This window comes from Prionailurus viverrinus, chromosome B4 (genome assembly GCF_022837055.1).
Source record: "Prionailurus viverrinus isolate Anna chromosome B4, UM_Priviv_1.0, whole genome shotgun sequence".
Classification (NCBI taxonomy): domain Eukaryota; kingdom Metazoa; phylum Chordata; class Mammalia; order Carnivora; family Felidae; genus Prionailurus; species Prionailurus viverrinus.
Window position 1 is genome coordinate 17,116,243 of NC_062567.1, and position 16,176 is coordinate 17,132,418.

General features: G+C 37.6%; 1 protein-coding gene across 12 annotated transcripts in view; it reads left to right on the plus strand.

The window, feature by feature from the left end:
- Positions 1 to 16,176, plus strand: part of MLLT10 (MLLT10 histone lysine methyltransferase DOT1L cofactor) — a 237,646-nt gene that overhangs the window by 133,396 nt on the left and 88,074 nt on the right. For all 12 annotated transcript variants that reach the window (XM_047868456.1, XM_047868453.1, XM_047868458.1 and 9 more), the window contains one exon: positions 8,452 to 8,547. In XM_047868456.1, the coding sequence (XP_047724412.1) occupies positions 8,452 to 8,547 (96 nt within the window). The remainder of the gene's footprint in view (positions 1 to 8,451; positions 8,548 to 16,176) is intronic.

The following is a 16,176-nucleotide window of genomic DNA, read 5'->3' on the forward strand; positions in this document are numbered from 1 at the left end:
AGAGAAAGGGGGGCAGAGGATCCGAAGTGGGTTCTGTGCTGACAACAGTGAACTTGATATGGGGCTCGAACTCACAAACCCTGAGATCATTACGTGAGCTGAAATCGGACATTCAACCTACTGAGCCACCCAAGTGCCCCTGTGTGTCTGTTTTAAAAAGATTTTTTTTTAACTTAAAAAAAAAAATTCTTTTAACTTAAAAAAGTTTTTTTTTTTTTTAATGCTTATTATTTTTGAGAGAGAGAGAGAGGGAGAGACAGAGCAAGCAGGAAAGGGGCAGAGAGAGAGGAAGACACAGAATCGGAAGCAGGCTCCAGACTCTGAGCTGTCAGCACAGAGCCCGACGTGGGGCTCGAACTCACAGACTGTGAGATCATGACCTGAGCTGAAGTTGGCCACTTAACGGACTGAACCACCCAGGCACCCCTCCCCTTTTTTAAAAACTTTTAAAAAGTTTATTTATTTATTTAGAGTGAGAGAGAGATAGCACAAGTGGGGGAGGGGCAGAGAGAGAGGGAGACAGAGAATCCCAAGCAGGCTCCACATGGTCAGCATGGAGCCTGGCCTGGGGCTCAGACTCACGAAACTGTGAGATCATGATCTGAGCTGAAACCAAGAGTTGGATGCTTAGACTGAGCTACCCAGATGCCCCTGTTTTTAATGTCAGTACCGTACTGTTTTAATTACTACTGTTTTGGAATATAACTTGAAATCTGGAATTTGTGATACCTCCAGTTTTGTTTTTCCTTTTCACAATTGCTTTGGCTATTCAAGGTGTTTTGTGGTTCCATATAAATTTTAGAATTGTTTGTTCTAGTTCTGTGAAAAATGTTGATATTTTGATAAGGATTGCATTAAATGTGTAGATTGCTTTGGGTAGTATAGACATTTTAACAATATTTGTTCTGGGTGCCTGGGTGGCTCAGTCGGTTGAGTGTCTGACTTCAGCTCAGGTCATGATCTCACACTCCATGAGTTTGAGCCCCGCGTCGGGCTCTGTGCTGACAGCCCAGAGCCTGGAGCCTGCTTCAGATTCTGTGTCTCCCTCTCTCTCTGCCCCTCCCCTGCTCATGCTGTGTCTCTCTTTGTCTCAAAAATAAATAAAAACATTTTTAAAAAATTTAACATATTTGTTCTTCGGACCCGTTTCTTTACATTGTTGTGATTTTCTTTCATCAGTGTTTTATAGTTTTTCAGAGTACAGGTCTTTCACCTTTTGGTTAAGTTTATTTCTAGATATTTTATTAATTTTGGTGCAGTTATAAATGGAATTGTTTTCTTAATTTCACTTTCTGCTACTCCAATTTTAGTGTATAGGAATGCCACAGATTTCTGTACAATGCTTGATTTTGTATGCTGTTATCCTCTGGTGGTTTTTCGGTGGAGTCTTTGAGTTTTCTATATGTAGTTATCATGCCATCTACAAATAGAGTTTTACTTCTTCCTTAACAGTTTAGATGTCTTTTATTTCTTTATGTTGTTTTATGTGGCTAGGACTTCCTGTACTGTGTTGAATAAAAGTGGTGAGAGTGAACATCTCATCTTTTGCCTGACCTTGGGGGGAAAGCTCTCAGTTCTTCACCATTGAATGTGATATGGGCTGTGCGTTTTTCATATAAAGCCTTTATTATATTGAGGTAGGTGAGGGCTAATAAGTATTTTTGCCTCTTTTGGAAGCCAGAGGGAATGGCAAGGATACAGTGTAAAATTTCAGCTAGGGCGGTATAAGTTTTTTTGTAAAACCCCAGATTCAGCTCTCTTTTTTAATACTTGATTAAATGCCTTGTACTAGGTTTTAATCAACTATGTGGGATGTCTCATTCCTATGGGAGAATACCCTGATTTTATACAATTCATTCTTAGCCTAGATCCTTCCTTGACTTCCAAAGAGTCAGCACCTCTTCACTCTTCCTGTTTTTGTATCCTACGTGTTCCTTTTTCTGCCCTGAAGCTGGTATTACTCTTTAGGCAGAGAAATAACAAATTAAGGGGGCAGGAAAGCAAAAAGATAAAAAGATCTCTTCTTTCCAGATTTGGGAGTTTTTTGTGATATTCTCAGAATTCTAAGGAATTGGAAGCAGGATGAAGAGCTGAATTCTGTAGCTCAGACTGGGACAGTTTCTGCTCTTATTTCTAAAATTTTCTGTTTTATTGCTTGGTTGCCAGTTTTTGTTTAATGCATTATTATTTTCCTACATATAAGTATTATCATAACCTAAAAAAATTATTTATTTATTTATTCATTCATTCATTTATTTATTTATTTAGAGGGAGAGGGAGGAAGCGTGCGTGTGTTGGGAGGGACCGAAAGAGAGTCCCAAGTAGTCTCTGTGCTGTCAGCAGGGAACCGTGAGATCGTGACCTGAGCTGAAATCAGGAGTGGGATAGGTAACTAGGTAACCAGCCTGAGCCACCCAGGCGCCCCTGTTAATGCATTATTATCTGCTTTTGTTGTCGCCCCAGTTTCAGTTACTGTTGGGTTTGTTGTTTCATTTCTTTTTTTCTACTGGTTTTTGTTTGTTCATTTGTTTTTTACTTGGTTAACGTTGGAAATTTTGGGATTTTACATCACCTAATTTTTAAGCGCTTGAGAGTTAGTTGAACATAGGCAACTTAATAGAAATTCACTCAGTTCCAACACAGAATTATGTTATATTAAAATAACTCATATTCATTTCCTTTCTTTTTTAATTTTTTTAAATGTTTTTATTTATTTTTGAGAGAGAGAGAGAGAGAGAGAGACAGACAGCCAGCCAGCACAAGCGGGGGAGGGGCAGAGAGCAAGGGAGACACAGAATCAGAAGACACAGAATCTGAGCTGTCAGCACAGAGCCTGACACGGGGCTCAAACTTGTGAACTCCCAAGTTCATAACCTAAGCCTAAGTCAGAAGCTTAACCAGCTGAGCCACCCAGTGCCCCCGTTTTCTTTCTTATGTTATGGCTACACAATTACTTTCTAATGTTCGGCTTCCTGGTGAACTCTTCTTGGCACTTAGTAATAATGAAATTCTTTACTACATACCAGCGAACCTTTGTTAAAAGTTTAGATTTTTTTCTGGAAAGTAACCTCCCGCCTGATAATGCATTCCTTCTAGAATTCACTTTTTAACTTACACCAAACATTTCTGTCAGTGGTTCACTGATTATATGTGTACTTTCAAAATTCTCTAAGATATCTCTGATTCTTTTGGGTCTAAACACATGAGTTTATTTTAAGGGTTATCTATTGTTGTGTACTTTAATTTTCCTTAAAAAAATTTTTTTTAATGTTTACTTATTTTTGAGAGAGGGAGCAGGGGAGGGGCAGAGAGAAGGAGACACAGAATCCGAAGCAGGCTTTAAGGTTTGAACTGTCAGCACAAAGCCCACTGTGGGGCTCGAACTCACGAACTAACTGTGAGATCGTGACCTGAGCCGAAGTCGGACACTTAACCAACTGAGCCATCTGGGTGCCCCTTAATTTTCCATCAGGAATTTCTTTACCCATTCCACTTTGCACACAAGAACTCTACACATAGGTTAAAAACTCCTGTATCATTGTCCTTAAAGATAGTTCATTCTGGAACTAAAGCTACTTTAAAATTGAAATTTTTTTCTCCCTTCTTTTCATCTTTTCCTTCCTTTCTCCACTCTTTGACCTTTCCGTGTAAAAATTTCTCATCATAGCCAACTTGTCCATTTGTTTTTTCTTTAAATTAAAAAAAGTCTGCTTTTTAAAAGTTTCTTTTAAGTTTCTTTGAGGGTGTGGATAAAAGAGTCTACTCTGTGATTAAGTGACTTGGTTTATAAAAATAGGTCCTCACAGGGCTCTTTTAAGGATTAAATGAGATATATGTATTTGTATGGTTCTGATTATTTTTATTGTTAGTTGTGCTCACTGATTCAGTTGGGAGTGACACTGGTTCTGACCTATGGCTTTATATAAAAGATATCCAATACTGGTTTATTTCCTTCTGGTTGTTTTTTATTCATGCATATATTAACCACTTTCCTAAATCTCTAAGCATTTCTTCAGAACATACTAATTTTAATGGCCATTGTATGGTTTTATAATGATTTTTTCAGTCACATCTCTGTTGTTGCATACTCAGATTGTTTGCAGGTTTTTCTCATGGCAAATAGTACTGTAATAAACAGTATTTAATCCTTTGTTCACCTCCTAGAGGTGAAATTTCTAGGACAGAGAACATTTTTATGGTTTCTAATTCTTTTAAAATTGTCCTTCCCAATTTATACTGTCTCTAATATATGCAAGTGCTCATTTCACCATAACCTGAGCAACATTGGGTCTTACAAAAAGCAAAACTCAACAATTTTGATTACTAGTGAGAGCAAAATACTACCTTTAATTCTTTAAAGGTTGAGTTTCACATTTTTTGTTATTTAGTGACTCTGTCTTTTGTGAATTGTCCTTTTTACATTGTTCTATGGCATTTATGTGTATGTATGTTCAGTGATTTGTAAAAAAAAATTAAACAGTGCTGAAAATGTAGAACATATTTATTTTACTCATTTTCCAAATTTTTGCTTTTGAAAGGTTTTTAAATTAATGTAGAAGCATTTCAAATGTCAGTAGCTAAACCTGCTTTTTCCCTTTATAATTTTTGGTTTGTTTTTATATGTAGAAAAGAGTCTTTTCTTTTTAAAAGTTAAAGATTTCAAAAATACTGTCTTCCCATCCATTTAGGTTATTTCAATTATTATTTAACTCTTTAAAATAATCCATCTGGATTTTATTATATTTTGAATAATGTACTTTTGCTCAAGTTATTAACCAGTTTTTCTAGTACCAGTTTTAGGTAATTTTAGTCTTTCCTTGCAAATTTGGAATCCCTTCCTTATCATATGCTAAATGTTTACACATAACTGAATCTTGTTCTACAGTTTCCTCTTGTTGTGTTGATCTATTAAAATCAGCCTCTCTCTTTTTAAATTTTTATTTATTTTAATGTTTATTTACTTTTGAGAGAGTGCAAGCAGAGGAGGGGCCGAGAGAGAGGGAGCCTCAGAATCCCAAGCAGACTCTGTGCTGGCAGTACAGAACCTGATGCGGGGCTCAAACTCGTGAATGTGGAGATCCACGACCTGAGCCGAAATCCAGACTTGGACGCTCAACCAACTGAGCCACCCAGGCACCCTTTTCTTTTTCAAATCTTATTCCAAATTTTTATTTAAATTCCAGTTAGTTAACATACAGTGTAACATTAGTTTCAGATGTAGAATTTAGTTGCTCATCGCTTACATAGAAGCCTAGTGGTCATCAAAACAAGTGCCCTCCTTAATCCCTGTCACATATCTAATCCATCCCCCTACTGTCCTCCCCTCCAGTAACCCTCAGTTCTCTATAGTTAAGAGTCTGTTTCTCGGTTTGTCCCCCCTCTTTTTTTTTTTTTCTTGCCCCATGTGCATTTGTTTTGGTTCTGAAATTCCACATATGAGTGAAATCCTGTGGTGTTGGTCTTTCTCTGACTTACTTTGCTTAGCATAATACTCTCTAGCTCCATCCATATCATTGCAAATGGCAAGATGTTACTCTTTTTGATGACTGAGTAATATTCCATTGTGTATATATGCCACATCTTTATCCACTTACCAGTTGATGGAAATTTGGGCTCTTTTCATAATTTGGCTATTGTTGATAATGCTGCTATAAACATTGGGGTGCATGTATATCCCTTAGAATCATTATTTTTGTTTCCTTTGGGTAAATACCTGGTAGGGCCAATTGCTGGATTATAGGGTAGCTCTATTTTTGTTTGTTTGTTTGTTTGTTTTTTAAGTTAAACCCCAGCGTGGGGCTTGAACTCAAGACCCTGAGATTAAGAGTGGGATACTGGATACTGACACCAGACTCCCCAGGGTAGTTCTGTTTTTTAACTTTTTGAGAAAACTCCATATTGTTTTCTGGAGTAAAATCATCCTATCTCTTTAGTGAATATAATTGGACTGTTTTGATTCATATTTTACAGACTAGTGATATAATCTGTTCACAGTCTGTTTCCACTGAACACTTGCAATCCTCATGTCAGGATACCTTTCCTGATGTACCACATAGAACCAGAATTCTGTGTAATTCCATGATGATTTCTGTATGTTTGTATTTTCATACATGTACATGTGCATTCTTTGCCTTTTACTCCCAAGCAGTTTCCACATTTTAAGAGTTTGTTTGTCTACCTTGTTGTTAGGGTTATTTACTATTAAATCATCCCATCTCTTGTAGAGTAAAACCCTTGAAGAATAAAACCCAGTATGGGAAGGAGAACATGAAGGATAAAAAAGCTTCTTCATAAACTTTATGGGAGAAAAATATTGATACAGAACTTAAAGACCTGGGATCATTTGAACCTCATATTTATAAGTTATACTGTAATTTATACTTTCTTTAACTCATTACCCAATTGTGTATTCTAGTCTTGTTACAATTAGCTACTGTTGCTTGGTAAACCACCCCACAACTTGTAGTGGCTTATAACAGGCAGTGCTCAGCAGGAACAATTCATCTTGCTTCCACATGTTATCAGCTGGGTTTCCCTATGAGACTATATTCAGCTGGTGGCTGGCAGGGTAGTGTAAGATAGGCGTTTTGTTTGTTTGTTTGTTTTTATTCTTTTGACATTTTAAGTCATTTTACTAAATTATTCCAGCAAGGTAGTCTTATCCACATGTCTGGTGTTAGATGCTGCTGGCTATATGGGCTGGGGTACTTCAGTTTTTCGCCACAGGGTCTCATTCTCTACTTCTCTACTCATTCTCAAGCTGTCTGTATCAGAAAGCTTGAAGTGGTTACTTACATGGTGACTGGAATCAAAGGGGCAAAGGTGGCAGCCATCTAAGACTTTTGTAAAGCTTTGGGCTCCTGAACTTGTACATCGCTATGCACATTCTCTTGGCCAAAGCAAATCACAAAGCTAATGTAGGTTCATGGTGGGGTGGGGGCGGTGGAGAAGGGGACATGTTATGATGGGAGGAGCAGTGACATCCTGCTACAAAGAAACAGAGGCAGGATTCCTTGGTGGTCATTACTAAGATCTGTTGCAATGAAAATGTAACTCTATATCTTCTTTTATTTTTATTTTAAAATGTTTATTTTTGACAGAGCCAGTGCGAGTGGGGGAGGGGCAGAGAGAGAGAGGGAGACACAATCTGAAGCAGGCTCCAGGCTCTGAGCGGTCAGCACAGAGCCCCACACAGGGCTCAAACTCATGAACCCTGAGATCATGACCTGAGCCGATGTCGGCCGCTTAACCCACTGAGCCACCCAGGCATCCTTAAAATGTAACTCTTTAAGTAATAGTAAATTTTACTTCCCATCCCGATTTTTTCAATTCGGTTTCAATTCTTTCAATACAATTGAAAACAATTTGTTTAAATTTTTTGTCATTAAATAAAGTTGGTCTCCTAATATGTAATTAATTTCTAATTTAATTGAATTCTTTTTATATTTAATTCATCAGTTTTAGTACTTTAAATTGAAAGTAGCACACCAAAACTTTAAATGATTAAAAAAATTTTTTTAAGTTTATTTTCGGAGAGAGAGAAAGTGCAAGTGGGGTAGGGCAGAGACAGAGGGACAGAGAGAATCTCAAGCAGGTTCCATGCTGTCAGTGTGGACTGAGATCATGATCTGAGCCGAAATTAAGAATCGGACGCTTAACTGACAGAGCTACCCATGCACTCCTAAATTATTTTTGTTTGAGATAGCTGATTCATACATTTTTCTGAGTAAACCTAGGAAAAAGTTTCTTAACCTAAGTTTCTGTGGCCTGGTTTCCAGTTTGTGGGCCATACAATTTAATGCATAGTGATGTAGAATCTGACCCTATTCTAATGTGATAGTGTATGTCAAAGTGCTATGAAGTTTTAAAGTGCAGTGTATAAAATATACCAAAAGTATTTGATGTTTTTTTGTTTTAAGTGTTTATTTATTTTGAGAGAGTTGAGGCGGGCGAAGGGAGAGAGGGAGAGAGAGAGTATCATAAATAGGGTCCATGCTCAGCACAGAGCCCAATGTGGGGCTTCGTCTCATGACTGTAGGAACCTGACCTGAGCTGAAATCCAGAGTCTGATGCTTAACCGACTGAGCTACTGAGGAACGCCTTTGGTGTTTTTAGGTAGAAAAAAATATAGGTTGCCTGATATAAATGTATCAAATAATTATAGACTTCAGTTGTTCATATATTATTTTAGGTTGGTCAAGAATAAGGGAGCTGAAATCACTTAAAATAATTTTTACCAGTGTTACTATACATCTTAATGTATAATAACACTATTTTACTAGTATTGTTTATCAAATAATATGAATACAATCAAAGGAAGTAATGTTTTATTATTTGTCAAGTATTCATTAACATTTTGAGTTACTAAACAGAATTATGAAAGAATCTAATCTTTATATACATGGTTTATGATTTAAATTTAAATTGGATTTTATTTCTGTGCGTTTCTAGAAATATAAAGAAAAGGACAAACACAAACAAAAACACAAGAAGCAACCAGAGCCATCACCTGCGTTGGTTCCTTCTTTGACTGTTACCACAGAAAAAGTAAGTTTTAAGTGCCATATTTTGTTTTATATAATAACTAGTTATGTGCTGGCTTTTACCTTTAAGAAGTAATATCATTCTCAGTGTCCTGGTTCCCTTTAACTTTTCTTACCTCTTTAACCCTACGTTAAACACTTTAGGATTCCCATTTCTTAGTCGTTTATTTTACATTCTGTTTATACTCAGTTCTGAAAAATAGTAAGTAAGGCTAACAACTTGGGGGGCATCATTGAGATTAAGAATTTGGGCTATAGAGTGGGCTTTGTTCACCTGTGATTTTGAATTCTGGCTTCACCACTGAGTGTTAATTAACCTCTTTGTAACTTTGTTTGATCATCTGTAGAATGGGTGAAATAATTATTGGAATTGAGTAAGATGATATATGTAAAACAATTACAACAGTATCTGGTTCATAGGAAGTATTATAGTAAATGTTATATGTGCCTAATGTGAAAACAAGTGTGGACAGGGAAAGGTGCTGGGACATAATGAGCAAGGAGCGGGGAGAACCACAGAAGGTGATACTGGCCAAGGGGCCAATCACGTAAGGCTGTGCAAACCAGTGCAAGGACTTGGTTTTTGAGTTTGACTCAAAAGCCAGCCATTGGTGCATACCATCTGACTTAGGTTTTATTAGGATCTCTGGCTGCTTTGTTCTGGAGAGACTAGAGAGTCAAGGATGGAAGCTGGGAAGCCCTTAGGAGATTATTATAATAATGCAGAGAGATGGTGGTAATAGTGGAGGTGGTGAGAGGTTATGAGAATTTGAATTTATTTAAATGTAGAACCCACGTAGCTTTCTCAGAAAGAAGATGAGACGTGTGAGAGAAAGAGAGGATCCAAGGAAGAGTCAAAGGGTGTTGGATCAGATAACTGGAAAAATGCAATTGCTGTTAACAAAGATGGGAAAGACTGTGGGTGGGGTGTGGTAGGTTGAGGACAAGATGAGGAATTCAGTTTTGGATATGGTATTAGTGCTCTCTTGCTTCCAGAACAAATGTAGCAATTTAAAACAATATAAAAGTGTTATCTCCCTGTTCTGGAGGCTGGAAGACTGGTGGGCTCAGCTGGTTCCTCTGGATCTCTCAAAGCTGGCCTGGGTTCTTATCTGGGAGCAAGAGCTTCTAAGCTCATTCAAGTTGTTGATTTACAAAAAAAAAATTTTTTTTTTTTAACGTTTATTTATTTTTGAGACAGAGAGAGACACAGCATGAACGGGGGAGGGGCAGAGAGAGAGGGAAACACAGAATTGGAAGCAGGCTCCAGGCTCTGAGCCATCAGCCCAGAGCCCGACGCGGGGCTCAAACTCGCAAACCGCGAGATCGTGACCTGACCTGAAGTCGGACGCTTAACCGACTGAGCCACCCAGGCGCCCCCCAAAAAAATTTTTTTTAATGTTTATTTTTTCTTGAGAGAGAGACAGAGTATGAGTGAGGGAGGAGCAGAGAGAGAGGGAGACACAGAATCTGAAGCAAGCTCCAGGCTCTGAGCGTTCAGCACAGAGTACGACACGGGGCTCGAACTCACAAACTGCAAGATCATGACCTGAGCCGAAGTCGGACGCTTACCAACTGAGCCACCTAGGCACCCCCAAGTTGTTAATTTATGTCCATTTTATTTCTGGTTCTCAGCTGCGGTCTGCCCTTAGCTTCTAGAGGCTCTCTTCAGCCCTTACACGTATGTCCATCCATCTCAGAGCCAGCACTAGCCTATTGAGTCCTTCCCATACTTGGGATCTCTCTGACTTCTTCTCTGCTGCACCTTTTCTGCTTCTGCCCACAGAAAGTTCTCTTCTTTTAAGGGTTCATGAGATTAGAATGGGTCTGCCTGAAAAATCCAGAATAATTTTCTTATTTTAAAGTCTGTAGCCTTACTTAAATTAGCAAAGACCCTTTTGCCATGTAACATAACTTACCACATGTTTTAGGGATTAGGATGTGGACATCTTGGCTGGGCTGTTTTGCCTACTTTAGGGTTGAAATATTTATTAGACATCCAGGTAGAAATGTTAATTAACCAGTGGCATGCATAGTGTAGCATTTGGAAAATAGGTCCAGACTCTGGGTATAATTTTGGCAACTGTGTGCATAAAGAGTTTACGTAAAGCCATGAGAGTGTGTGCCAGTGGAGGAGTGAGTGCAGGTGGTGAGGACAAGAGGCCTTAGGACACCCTACGGCTGCCAGTAGTGAAAGGTCTTGGAGCAGAGGTGAAACTAGCAAATAAGACTGAGAAGAGGGCCAGAGTTTGGAAGAACACCAAGAAGATGTGAATATGCTGGAAGTGAAGTTAAAGAAAAGGAAAAAAAAAGTTAACTGTGTCATAATAATATAAGGACTAGCTATCATATTTAGTTACATGGTAATCTGAAAGTTCTAGTTTGAACTTTCTAGAATGTTAAAAATGGAAACATACAATATTTTACACTTTGTCTTCTTTCACTCGGCATACTTTGAAATTCATCCATGTTGTGTGTATCAGTACGTTCTTTTTATTGCTGACTACTTTCTTTTTTTTTTTTTTTTTTAATTTTTTTTTAACGTTTATTTATTTTTGAGACAGGGAGAGACAGAGCATGAATGGGGAGGGTCAGAGACAGGGAGACACAGAATCCGAAACAGGCTCCAGGCTCTGAGCTGTCAGCACAGAGCCCGATGCGGGGCTCGAACCCACAGACCGTGAGATCATAACCTGAGCCGAAGTCGGCTGCTTAACCGACTGAGCCACCCAGGCGCCCCAATTGCTGAGTACTTTCTATTGTCTGGACATACCATAATGATTATCCATTCAGTAATTGATGGACATTCAGATTGTTTTCCAATTTTTGGCTATTAACAAAGCTACTAGGAATATAATACAAATCTTTATATGGACAGATTTTTCTTGCATAAATACCAAGGAATGGAATAGCTGGGTCACCTGGTAGGTGTAGCCTTAAGTTTTAAAGACACTATCAAACTATTTTCCAAAATAGTTGTACCATTCAATGATTCTGCCAGCAGTGTATCAGGGGTCTGTTCCTCTACATTCTCTGCACTACTTGGTATGGTTTAATTTTGGCATTTCTAGTGGGTGTGGGGTACTTTCTCATTGAAGTTTCAGTTTGCATTTCTTTAATGATTAAATTATGTTGAATGTCTTTCCATGTGTGTATTTGCCATTTCTTTATTTTCTTTGGTGAAGGTCTGCTCAGATCTGTTCATCACCTGTCTTTTTTTATTGACTTGGTTTGTTTTCTCAATTTTGTGAGACAACATGTGTTCTAGATGCAAGTCCCTTATCGGATACATTATTTGCAGGTATTTTTCCCACTCAGTGGCTTAAGCAGACATTCTTCTTCTTTTTTTTGTTTTTTAATGTTTATTCATTTTTAATAGAGACAGAACAGGAGCAGGGGGAGGGGCAGAGAGAGAGGGAGACACAGAATCCAAAGCAGGCTCCAGGCTCCAGCCCCAAGCTGTCAGCACAGAGCCCGACGTGGGGCTCGAACTTGTGAACTGCAAGATCATGACCTGAGCTGAAGTCAGATGGTAACTGACTAAGCCACTCAAGCGCTCCTTAAGCAGACATCTTAATTAAATGGTTAGTATATACATTTTTTTAATATGTTTTCTTCTAGAAGTTTTATATTTTCATCTTTCACATTTACCCTTTTGAGTTAATTTTTGCTTATGTGACTTATACATCAGAGTCCACTTATTCGAATTATAGATACCAGTTTTTCTGGATCACTTGTGAGACAGACTGTTCTTTCTCCACTGAATTGCCTTTACCCACATTTGTTGAATCCCACTTGACCATATATATATTGGTCTCTTTTTGGAATCTGTTCTCTGTTGATCTGTTTGTCTGCTTTTACATTTTTTAAAACTAGTATTCATTCATTCATTCATTCATTCATTCATTATTTATGTGCGCGAGTGCATGAGTGTGAGAGAGGAATGGGGAGGGAGGGAGGGAGGGAGGGAGGGAGAGAGAGAGAGAGAGAGAGAGAGAGAGAGAGAGAGAGAGAGAGAAAGGGAATCTTAAGCAGACTCCATGCTCAACGCACAGCCCAACGTGGGGTTTGATTCCCACAATGCTGGGATCATGACATGAGCAGAAATCAATTCTTGGATGCTCAACTGACTGAGCCACTTAGGTGCCCCTGTCTTTTACATTTAATACCACACTATCTTGATTACTGTAGCTTTATAATAACCAGTTAGGTCAGGTAGGATCCATTTTCCAACTTTGTTCTTCTCTTTCAAAGTCATTTGACTATTCTAGGTTCAGTTTTTACGTGAGTTTTAGAATCAGATTGTCAAGTTGTTGAAATAAAACTGCCTGTATTTTGATTCAAACTGCATTGAATCTACAAATCATTTTGAGGGAGAACTAATGTCTTTAACAATATTGAGTCTTCTGATTCACGAACACAGTATATCTCTTTAATGTATTTTAATCTCAGTAACAAGTATACAGGTTTTATACATCTTTTTTCAGCTCTGTTCCTAAATGTTTGATGTTTTTTGGTGCTGTTATAATCTTTTTTAAGGTGTAAATTTCTGGTTGTTTCTTACTAGTGTATAGAAATACATTTTTGTAGTTTTGTATGTTTATGTGGTGTCCTGCAAACTTGCTGAAAATTCTTATTTCCAGTAGCTTATTGATTCCGCGGGATTTTTTTCATAGATGATCAGGCCAACTACAAATAAGACAGTTGTACTTCATCCTTTCTGGTCTGGATGCCCCGTATTTCTTATTATATTGTTAACTACAAGTGGTGAGAGTGAGCATCTTTGCTTTATTCTTGAAATTAGGGGGAAAGTAATCTTCTAACATTGTATATGATGTTGAAGTTTACTTCTGTTCCTAATTTGTGGAGTTTTTAATTGGCCATGGATATTAGATTTTGTCAAATAATTTTTCTATATATTTTAATAGATACATTAATATGATGGATGTTTTTTCTTTTTTTAATCTGTTAATATGATGAAGTACATTCATTGGTTGATTTTTTTTCCTGCTGTTAAGCCAGATAAATGCCACTTTGTCTTGATATATTACCAGTTGTGTACATTACTGAATTCAGATTTTTGAAATGTGAAGACATTTTTGCATTTGCATTCATGAGAGATACTGGCCTATAGTTTTTTTTGTAGAATGTCTTTGGATTTGGTTAAAAAATAATGCTAGACTCAGAATGAGTTGCCAAATGTTCACTCTTGTTCAGTTTTCTGGAAGAGTTTGTCTAAATTTGGTATTATTTCTTAGTGTTTTATAGAGTTTCCTCTTTTTTTTTTTTTTTTTTTTAAGTTTATTTATTTTGAGAGGGGGTAGGTGGGGGGGAGGGAGGTGGGGAGAGGGAGAGAGAGAATTCCAAGCTGTCAGTGTGGAGCCTGATGCAGGGCTCAAACTCACGAACCATGAGATCATGATGAACCATGAGATCATGACGTGAACCATGAGATCATGACGTGAACCAAGATCAAGTCGGACGCTTAACTGACTGAGTCCCCTGGCTGCCCCTGGTAGAATTCTGAAGCCATCTGGGCATAGAGTTTTTCTTGGGAAGTTTTTTTAAAACTATAATTCCATTTCTTTAATAGATAGAAAACTATTTAGGCTGTTCTTCTTGAGGTACTTTTGGCAGTTTGTATCTTTTTTTCTAGTCCAGGCTGGATAGAGGTTTATGAAGTTTATTGATCTTAAATTATTAGCTTTTGGAATCTGGTTTTTTTTTTTTTCTAATGATCTTAAGGTTTTGTATTTTAGTTTTTAGTAGTTTTAGGTTTTTATTTCTGTTCTGATTTTATTTTTTCCTTCCTACTGCTTGGTTTGGCTTTACTTCATTCTTTTTTTTCTAATTTTTTAAGGTATAAGATGATTTAATTTATTTGAGGCCTTTTTTTGATATAGCAGTTCAAAAAAATAAACTTAAAAAAATTTTTTTTTGACATTTATTTATTTTCAAGAGACAGAGACAGAGTGTGAATGGGGGAGGGGCAGAGAGAGGGAGGAGGACAGAATCTGAAGCAGGCTCCGGGCTCCCGTCAGTGTCAGTGCAGAGCCCAACGCGAGGCTCAAACCCACTAACCGTGAGATCATGACCTGAACTGAAGTCAGATGCTTACCCGACTGAGCCACCCAGGCACCCCCCCCCCCCCCCCCAAATAATAAACTTAAATTAATTTTTTAGATTTTTTAAATTAAATTTTTAGTAAGAATGGAATCATACTTTCTAGTGTAGAATCTACAAATAATACCTGTTTTGCACTGACATTTTTATAAAGGAACTTTGGAAGTTTCCATGCATAAAAATTAAGGAATAGATAAATGGGTAGATTTAAATGCTGTGTGGGTGGGGAAATTTTGCCTTGCAATCTAGTGGCAGACAAATAGCTCTTTTCTTTTTTTTAATGCAGCTTATTTGAATTTAAATCAAAACAAAAGGGGTTCATCCATTTTTTTTCTCATCCCCCAGTGCCTCCCTTGCCTCTGACAATACCCACATTTATTTTTTAGAGCAGTTTAGAATCGCAGCAAAATTGAGTGGAAATTACAGAGGTTTCCAATGTACCCTCTGTCCCATATTCATCTTCCCCCACTATCAGAGTGATACATTTATTATAATATGTGAATCTACACTGAAACACCATTATTGCCCAAAGTCCATAGTTGATATTGGGGTTCACTCTTGGTGTTGTATGTTTGGTTCTGTGAGTAACTATTTGAGGACACGTATCCATCACTATAGTATCCTACAAAACTTTTACTCCCCTGAAACTTCTCAGTGTTCTGCCAATTTATTTCTCCTTCCTTTCAAACCCCAACAACCACTAGTCCTTTTAGTGGTCGCCGTAGTTTAACTTTTCCAAAATGTCGTATAAAATTGGAATCACACAGTGTGTAGCTTAATCATATTGACTTCTTTCATGTGGTTTTATGCTTTAAAGTTTCCTCCATGTCTTTTTCTTAATATTTTTAAGATGTTATTTTTTTTTAGAGTAGTTGCAGGTCCAGAGCAAAATTGAGAGGAAGGTACTAGGATATCCCGTATATCCCTTTTTTCCCTATTCCCACACATTTATAGCCTCCCCTGTTATCAACATCCTTCAAAAAAGTGGTAAATTTGTTACTGCTGGTGAACCTACATTGACTCTTAATTATCACCCAAAGTTCATAGTTGATGTTAGGATTCACTCTTGGTGTTGTGTGTTCTATGGATTGGACAAATGTATGGTGACATACTTATCCACTATGATAGGATCATACAGCATAGTTTCACTGCCCTAAAAAGTCCTGTTCTCCAGCTATTCATCCCTCCCACCCTCTCTAGCCCTGGCAACCACTGATCTTTTCACCGTGTCCATAATTTTGACTTTTTCAAAATATTGTAAGTTGGAATCATAGTATGTAGCCTTTTTGGACTGGCTTTTTTCACTTAGTAATATGAATGTAAGATTCTTCTATATCTTTTTGAGGCTTGATAACTGATTTCTTTCTAGGACTGAATAATAAGCCATTGACTGGATATACCAGTTTGTTTATCCAAAAGGACATCTTGGTTGCTTCCAGGTTTTGGCAATTATGAGTAAAGCTGCTTTTAACATCTGTGTGCAGGTTTTTGTGTCGATGTAATTTTTCAC